The 9384-nt window shown below is 41.9% G+C and overlaps 1 protein-coding gene across 1 annotated transcript; it reads right to left on the bottom strand.

The window, feature by feature from the left end:
• Positions 1-2443: 2443 nt before the first annotated feature.
• Positions 2444-3957, bottom strand: LOC144217146 (heparan sulfate glucosamine 3-O-sulfotransferase 3A1). Its single transcript, XM_077746686.1, has one exon. It carries the CDS (start codon positions 3953-3955, stop codon positions 3341-3343), a length of 615 nt encoding a protein of 204 aa, XP_077602812.1. The 5' UTR covers positions 3956-3957; the 3' UTR covers positions 2444-3340.
• Between the last annotated feature and the right edge of the window lie 5427 nt (positions 3958-9384).

Raw genomic sequence — 9384 nt, 5'->3', positions numbered from 1 at the left:
GTCCATTCTTCTTCAGTGATTGTAGGATACAATAGGAAAATAGGGGTAGGGTCTTTTATTTCTACGAGAAGAATTTCATTGGACTGAATCTCAGCCACACTTAACCATGTCTGGCAATCCTAAGCTCTTTTCTTCCCTGATTCTACGGAAACCAGTTACAGAAAGGATTTAAGCGCCAAATGGTGGATGGATCCATTGGGGTTATCCCGACTTTGAAGATCTTTGAAAATAAAATCACAGCAGGATTATTACTCTGCAAGTAAGAACTATCCATTTTGTAGAGGCTTATTAACGTCCAGTGATTAGAATCACTGAATTTGCATTCGAAGTTACTACGTTACCTAGAGAATTATACACCATAGCTGGGGCCTCAAAGGCAAACAGCTCAGAATGAAGTTCTAGAACTCGGGTTGCTCTTCTGGGGAGAGAATTCTCCATCTCTAAGAAGAGTGTAGGAGGTCAGCACGGCTATGGAGCCGACAACGTAGAGAAAGCTTGGCAAAGAGGTTCACAGCAAGAGCAAAACCTGGGATGCTTGGGGGACCCAGTAGGTTGAGTGTTTGAGTCTTGACTTTGGTTCGGGTCATGATCTCAAGGTCAAGGGGTCTAGCCCTGTGTCAGGCTCTGCACAGAGCATATAGCCTGTTTGGGATTCTTTCCCTCCCTCTGCCTTTGCCCCTCCCCCACTTGCACTCTCTCTAAAACAGTTTAAAAAAACCTATTATTTGGTATAGCTAAATGGACAAAAGAAATCTGAAGCCAAGTCCACGCACTGCAAGAGTAAGTGCAATTTCTGCTCTGGAGGAAACTTTTAGGTCTGTTTGGCTCTAGGTCTGTTTGGCTGGGATCTGTAACTTTGGACCCTCTTGTGAAACTTTAGAAGTTAGAAAGCTCTCCTGGAGGGCTCTAGAGTCATTCATTTTTGAAAAATAATATGAATTTCAAAGAAATCTACATGCAAGAAGAGGTATTTTGAACTCAATTCCATTCTTTTATTATCTCTTAACACAAAGAGAGAAATGGCGGAATACAACTGTCAAACGCACTAGCTTCCTTGTGCAATAATCCCAGGCAAACGCTTACCAACGAATCAGAAGTACGAAGAAAATGAGTTGAGAGAAAAGACACCAAAGAGTTTAAGAGGAGTCTCTCGTTTCCGAAAGTGAGGATTTACGTATACCAAAAACGGGTGCTGCGTTGGAAAATTAAGGGCAGTGAAGGCAAGGAAATCAACGGGGCAAAGGAGACGTGGAATTGGTGTTTTCTTAACTCTCATAAATGGGATATTTGTACAGGAAGTCAAGGGTTTGGAGCAATGTCAGAATATCTCAAAACTTAAGTAATTTTTTCCCCTTCATCTGAATCCCGTGTTACGTCTCTCAGCAAAGATTTATTTCCCCTGATAATGGCGTCTACGGCGGAGTCATACGTGGTGCATATTTGCAGACGACTCTAGTTTCTTTTGTGTGACAATGCCGGAGAAGAAAAAGAACTCTTATTTTTGAATACTGTAGGGTCTGGGCCTTTAAATTTTTGGCAGATATGGAAAACTTCCATGAGATGGGAGACATTTTCCTCTTGGGCTTAGCACTGTAATAAAATGTTGCTGACAGACTAATTATAAATGTTTTATATATTTCGTGCATATGTGCTTCTCTCTAAACCAATTTAATTCCCATTAATGCTAATCTTGTTAATGCCCACTCAGAGAGGAAAGGAATACTCTTAATAAACTATTGATTTATTTGAGCTATTTAAAGGGAGGGGGAGGAGAGAAATAGATGGGAAAAGAAAAAAAAACTGGCATTTTATCCACATCTATATTTCTTAGAATATTTTCCAAATACTAATGAATATTTGGTTATCCTTGGTACGAATCGGAAGTGGGGGGTGGAGGGAGAAAGTGACGGTGAGAATCTTCCACCTGTGAGAAATAATGACATTTATTGATTTTTTTTTTTTACTATTAGCTCCAAGATTAGCAATGACATATTACAAAGAGAAACCAGCTTTCTTTGTTAAAAAAAAAAGAGGTAACATAAAAGATTCATACTCATAAGCTCTTGCTGAAGTGGGTTTTTCCTTAAAAAAAAAAAAATACGGTGAAAACCACAAATAGGTAAGTTACGCTCCTACCATTTTTTCCCCCATTCCTAGTGCGATTATCCATCTAGTTTTCCAGAAACGAATCCAATAATTTCTCTCAACCTCAACCAAACCAAGATTGCTATATCTCAGGGTATTTCAACAAGCCAAGACTGGCTCTTAAAAGATGTGTCCTGGGGCACGTGGGTGGCCCAGTCCGTTGAGCGTCCGACTTCGGCTCAGGTCAGATCTCACGGTTCGTGGGTTCGAGCCCTGCATTAGGCTCTGTGCTGACAGCTCAGAGCCTGGAGCCGGTTTCAGATTCTGTGTCTCCCTCTCTCTCTGCTCCTCCCCCACTCATGCGCTGTCTCTGAAAAATAAATAAACTATAAAAAATTAAAAAAAAAAAAAGATGCTGTGTCCATACCTGAGTGCTGTCTTTGGACACAGGTGACTCTCTGTGGGTGTCACAAAACCAGCCCGGAACTTTAGAAGGCAATAAGACACCCTCTCTGTCCTATCTCCAATCATCCTCAAACTAACTGTTTCTAAAAGCAGAGGTGACTCGTTTCCCGTTTTCTCTGGAGAAAGAGGCAGGATACAAGGAACGTAGAAGATGGGGTTTTACCCAAGGTCCACCGTCCGGCCTTACGAGAAGTCATTAAACGTCCCTGAGACTCAGTTGCCTTATCATCCGTAAAATGGGAATCATAATCTCTATGCTTACCCCACATTCATGTAAGGATGGAAAAAGGTGCTTGATTCGCAAGTTCTACGGTAACTGGGAAGTGGTGTGCAAACACAGGGAGATTATTACTTGGGAACTGCTGTTGAAAAAGTGGCGCAAGGGAGGAAACACTAGGAGAGATCATTTTATCTGGGACTTGTGAAAGGACAGACAATAGACAGAGAGGTGGGGACAGAGAGAGAGAGATCGATTTACCCTCAGGACTTTCCTCAAAGTTTTAATGGCAACCAATGCTCATGGTTTATAACCGTGTCTAGAACCCATCAAACAAAAGTAGAAAATGGAAAGTATTTAGACAGTGAGGCTTTCCTCTTTCGTTGCCCCAAATGTTGGCTTTTGGAAGGCGAGAGGGGGGCCGGGCGAAAACGCGCTCTTAACATTCACTCCGAAAAACAAAATACCGAAACAAATATGTTCAGCGCAAATATTAAACTGCCTTCTTCTCTACCGATCGGTACAAAAATATATTATATTTTGATATTTTTTTTTTCTTTTTAAATTATATCGTCATCCATCCCAGCCGAAGTCCTGGCCGGTCATCTGGTAGAACTTCAAGTTGAACGGCCGGTAGAAGTCGCGCAGCCGGCGCACCACCTCGCGGTCGATCTCGGGGTGGGGTCTGCCCTTGGTCTTGCCCAGGCAGTGGGGCTTGCCGCTGCCCTCGGCCTTCTTGAGGCAGGGGAAGCCCTTGGTCTTGTTGAAGTAGAAGTGCTTGTCGGTGATGATCCTCTTGAGGCCCAGGAAGTCCTGCACGCGGCCCAGCTCGCCGGCCGGGTCGCTGATGAGCCGCTCGCCGCTCACGAAGAGCATCTGGCCGATGGGGAAGTGCCGCAGCCAGCGCTCCAGGTGCTTGGCGTAGATGCCGATCTGGATGGCGCTCCACGACGTGTCGATGAGGCCCGCCGTGCGGTTTTTGAACGTCAGGCTCTCGAAGGTGGGGATGTCCGGCCGCTTGGACAGCGTCTGCGTGTAGTCCGAGATGGCCCGGGTCACCGGGTCGCGCACCACCACGATCAGCTTGGTGTCCTTGGACATGGCCGAGATGCGCGCGGGCGCCTCGCGCGTCACGAAGTAGCTGGGCGTCTTCTCCATGGTGATCTGCCCGTCCAGGGTCCGCGGCATCAGGTCCCTGGGGAAAGCAAAAGGTCACGTGAGAGCCTAAAACAGGAGCGACCTGCCCAGCTGTACAGAGAGAGAGAGAGAGAGAGAGCTCATTCCGAGGAGGGATGCGTTCCTGTAGACGCGGGAGCCAGGGAGCCGGCGCTCAGGGCGGACTCTCCCGCTCCCTAGGCCGAGAGGCTGAACAAGTGCTGTGCCTCAAGGGAAACAAGAATATTACGGATCTCACAGCTTTTAGTGATGATTAAGGGAGTTAATATACCTCAATATCTTAGGAGACTGGCACAGAGTAAGAACTATGCCATTTATCATTATTATTTTATTATAATTAAATAATAAGAATCATTATTTATATATTATAATAATATAAGTATATTAATACATTTATACACAATAATTATATATACAATTATATAATTGGAATTCTTAATTATATTATTCATTTTATTATATATGTATTATTATTATTTTGGTAACATTTTTAATGTTTATTTTTGAGAGAGGGAGAGAGAGAGCATGAGCAGGGGAGGGGCAGAGAGAGGAGAAGAACACAGAATCCAAAGCAGGCAGCACACAGCCCGACTTGGGGCTCAAACCCACAAACCATGAGATCATGACCACAGCCTAAGTCACGGCTTAACCTACTGAGCCACCTAGGCGCCTATTATTATTATTATTATTATTAACCCACAATGCTGGAAGAAAATAACCGTGATGAAATTCTTCAGGCAAATCAGACTATCATAATAAACACAATCATCCTACTATGAGATGTATCAAAGTGCCCTGAACACTTTCCGTGGTTTTCTTATAAACACAGCAATTATATTTACCATAATGCCACACTGCACAGTACCCAGCATACTTCCCTTCAGAATTTCTGAATGTTCGGGGCGCCTGGGTGGCTCAGTCTATTAAGCGTCTGATTTCGGCTCAGGTCATGATCTCACGGTTTGTGAGTTTGAGCCCCATGTCAGGCTCTGTGCTGACAGCTCAGAGCCTGGAGCTTGTCTTCGGATTCTGTGTCTCTCTCTGCCCCTCCCCTGCGGCCATAATTTGGTTTGATAAATATCAGTAAATATTCAGTGAGTTTCTTGTTTTGCATTCTGTGTCTGCCTCTCCGCCACTCATACCGGTTTCTCTCTCTCTCAAAAATAAATAAACATAAAAAAATTTAAAAAAAAAGAATTTCTGAATGTTCCTGCAGCAAACAAGACTTATTAAACTCAGCTAATTATTTGAAAAGGTGCCACTCCAACAGTCTACGTATCTTGGTTCCGATCTCCATCGGCTGGATTAATTATCGTGTTATTATCACGTTATATTTTCACCAGGACAAAGAGGATTCTGGCTCTCTGTTCAGAATGGTTTTGATTCTTGTCTGCTCACTTTTCCTGATGAACGTCACCATGACTTTGCCATGCTGAAAGGAAAATATGCCACCAGAGTTTTGATGGAACAGACATTGCTACCCAGTTCAAGCATGTGGTCTTACTGAGAACTGATGGGTTTCAGGGCCAAAAAGTCTGAGTAGGAGAGGGGCGCCGGGGTGGCTCAGTCGATTAAGCATCCGAATCTTGATTTCAACTCAAGTCATAATCTCACGGTTTGTGGGATCGAGTCCCATGTCGAGCTGACAGTGCAGAGCCAGCTTGGGCTTCTCTCACTCTCTCTTTCTCTTTCCCTCACTCTGCACCCTCCCCACTCATTCTCTCTCTCTCTCTCTCAAAATAAATAAACAGGGGCGCCTGGGTGGCCCAGTCAGTTAAGCCTCTGACTTCAGCTAAGGTCATGATCTCACAGCTCATGAGTTCGAGCCCCGCGTTGGGCTCTGTGCTGACAACTCAGAGCCTGGAGCCTGCTTCAGATTCCATGTCTTTCTCTCTACCCCTCCCTTACTTGCTCTCTGTCTCTCAAAAAATTAAAAATAAATAATAAACAGTTTTTAAAATTGTGAGCAAGAGAGATAAAACCCATTTATTTTTCCAATGTAAATGTACTCCTTTACCATTAAATCCCCCAGCTGATATAAAAGCACTATCTTTCTATTACAAGAAATAGGTGTTGCACAAATCATTACTAGAACAAATATATTTGGGGGATTTATTTCAATGACTGAACTAAATCTGTCATTTCATCCACTGTAGGATGAATCGAACTTCTAAATGCTCTTACACTGGATTCACTTTTATTCCTGGAATACAAAGCATTTCTGATGTAGTTTTCTTTTAATATAGTCTCGGGTTTGGTTCATCATTATTTTCTTTTGGATTTTCATTCATATTCATTACGAGCTGTTCCGGCTGTCTTTCTTTTGATTAAAAGCTGAATCAATTGTTAGAATAGGAATTATTCCACAAATAAAATTAGTTGAGCAATGTTTCCTATTTTTCTATATCCTAGAGAAGTTTAAGTAGAAACTAATTTTCCGTTCCTTAAATTTGGTGGTTATTACCTATGGAAGCCATCTAATACTGGTGCTGCTTTTTAGGAAAGAAATTAGAATTTTCAAATACATTTTCAGTGTAGAACTTCTATGGGTTTTTGTATGTTTTGTTTTTGTTTCTGTAAATATTTTGTCTTGTGTCAACTCTGGCAATAAGATGCTTCTAAAAGTCACCCAGCCTTACATGCCAGGCTTGACTGTAATTTTACAGTGTCCCGTAATTTTGTGTTTTCTGCCTTTCTTTCGCTTTCTAGATTCGTTTATCTTTTTGAATTCATTTGTTTGCATTTTAGCTTTTTTTTTAAAAATATTTTTAAAAATTTATTTCTAGGAGAGAGAGAGAGCGTGAGCAGGGGAGGGTCAGAGAGAGAGGGAGACACAGACTCTGAAATAGCCTCCAGGCTCTGAGCTGGCAGTCAGCACAGAGCCCGACGCGGGGCTCGAACCCACGAACCGTGAGATCATGACCTAAGCGGAAGTCGGACGCTTAACCGACTAAGCCACCCAGGCGCCCCTGCATTTTAGCTTTCTAATGCTCCCTTTATTCTTTTTCCTTTTATGCTCTGTTCTTCTGATTGATTTTGCAGGATGCTTCATTTATTTTCAATCTCTCCTCTCAAGTAATAAAAGCATTTTGAGACTATTATTTCCCCTTTACGTAGAGATTTGGTCAAGTCTCACGTTTTCACATGCACTGTTGTCATTTTAATAAATATTTAGTCAATTGCGTTTTATACTTTTTATTTCCTTTTTTATCCAGGTATTACCTGGGATTGCTTTTTATTTTAAATTCTAAAGGTTGGACTGTATTTTTCACCTAATTTGGTTATGCATTTCTATTTTGTCTCGTAGTTAAGATAATGTTCTTTGCGTTACGTGACTTTGCCTTTGTTAAGTTCCTAGAATTTTGTCCCACCTACGCTGTTTGCTAACGTTATATTAAGAAAATTTTCAAACACGCCCCAACATAAAGAGGAAGGTAATGCAAATCTCATGTCCCTTACATCCAACTTCAAAAAAATAAAAACTAGTGGCCGATTTCACGTCATTCATAATCCCCTCCATTTCTACAAATGAATTACCTGAAAGTCTGTCTCAGACATCACGTTAACTGGTTCACAGACATTTTGGTTCCCCAACAGGTGCTGGCAAGGATGTGGAGAAAAGGGGACCCTCATGCACTTTTCTTTGGTGGGCATGCAAATTGGTGTAACCACTGCCAAAAACAATATGGAAGCTCCTCAAAAAGTTAAAAATAGAACTACCCTATGACCCAGCAATTGCACTACTGGGTATTTACCCAAAGAATATAAGAATACTCAAAGAATATAAGATTACTAATTCAAAGGGATACGTGCACCCCAATGTTTACAGCAACATTATCTACAACAGACAAAGTATGGAAACAGCCCAAGCATCCAACGATTGATGGAAAGATAAAGACGATGCGGTATTTATATACAATGGAATATTACACAGCCATGAAAAAAGAGCGAAATCTTTCCATTTGTAGTAACGTGGATGAAACTGGAGGGTATTACGCTGAGTGAAATAAGTCAGTCTGAGAAAGACAAATACCATACGATTTTGTTTATGTGGAATCAAAGAACTAAAACAAATGAGAAAAAAATGAAAAGAGAGAGAGAGAAGCAAACCAAGACAGACTCTTAAATATGGAGAACAAACCGATGGTTACGAGAGGGGAGGTGGGGGGAATGGTTAAATGGGCGATGGGGATTTAGGAGGGCATGTACAATAAGCACTACATGATCTATGGAATTAGTGAATCCCTATATTGTACAACTGAAACTAATATTATTACACTGCATATTAACTAACTGGAATTTAAATAAAAAGTGAAGAAAAACCAATTCTGTTTCCCACTGGCATTATATTTGGCATAGATTCCTTAATATTTATAGCAATACGCCATTGATCTTGGGTTAGTTTAGTGATGCCGGGATTCTCAGATTCTTGCTTAGTCAGGCTGTCTTTACTTTTGTCCTCGGAGAAGGACTCGATAATTAGCTGTCTGATTTCGGTTGCTTTTTGTTGTTTTAAGAAACCTGCCATTCTTTTTGCCAAAGAACCTTTCATGCTACCCAGCCCCCACTCCTTACATATGCCTTCCGGTCTGGGTTAAGATAAAGCAAAGACCAGAGTTCAGTGTCGCCCTGAGGAAGACCCAGATTCCTGGTGTCTGTGTGTGACATCAATTCATAGACTTGTCGCTGTGACTACCCCCACAGAGACCTGAGAAGCTGCTGAGGTCAATCCACTCTGGAAGCTTAGGTTACCCTTTTCCAAGACAAGCCTAGAGATCCATCCAGACATCGTTGGCATAAATCAGTAAAGGAAATCTGATCAACTGTGTGAAAAGGCCTGGGCAGCGAAAGCAAACACTAAAATCAGTGACGGGATGAGAAAGAGGATTGGTTGATTAAAAAAAAAAAAAAGTCTGCATTCTTGCCTCCTTTCCTAAGATCTCGGACTTTGCACTACTCGACCTCCTCTGTTGGCCAGTAAAATAGAGAAAACATAGTTTGCTCAGCAACTACTGGTTGGTGATCTCAATCTCTCTCTCATCTCTGAAGAACACACAATTTCCCAGCAGCCTATCAGCAGAGATTACGGCTAATCTCTGCACCAGAGGAAATCCTACTAATGTCTCTGAAAAAAGAAACCATATTTCAAATCTCAACAGAGAAGGGGAAAGAGCTCTCCAAGATAGGCGTTTAAAAGAGGAAACAGCTAAAAATGGGATTTCAGAAGAAAAACACATTCATTACTGTCATCTCCAGGAAGAGGAGAACGGACCGGGTTAGCATGGGAGTCAGAGTTACCTGAAGCTGCCTGCAAGCTACTTTCTCCAAAAACGAGTAGTCATCATCTAAATCAATCCTTCACGAAGCTTACGCTGTAAAAGGACTCAAAACAGGATTCGTTAAAGAGGAATCTCCTTTTTAATTTCTTTATTCCTTTTCAG

Source organism: Crocuta crocuta, unplaced genomic scaffold (assembly GCF_008692635.1).
Source record: "Crocuta crocuta isolate KB4526 unplaced genomic scaffold, BGI_CrCroc_1.0 scaffold139, whole genome shotgun sequence".
Lineage (NCBI taxonomy): Eukaryota > Metazoa > Chordata > Mammalia > Carnivora > Hyaenidae > Crocuta > Crocuta crocuta.
Note: the sequence above shows the minus strand (reverse complement) of the source record. Positions and strands in the feature narration are given on the sequence as shown.

Excerpts from the sequence above, each read along its gene's own strand:
- LOC144217146 (XM_077746686.1), bottom strand. The coding sequence starts at position 3,955 with ATGCCGCGGACCCTGGACGGGCAGATCACCATGGAGAAGACGCCCAGC.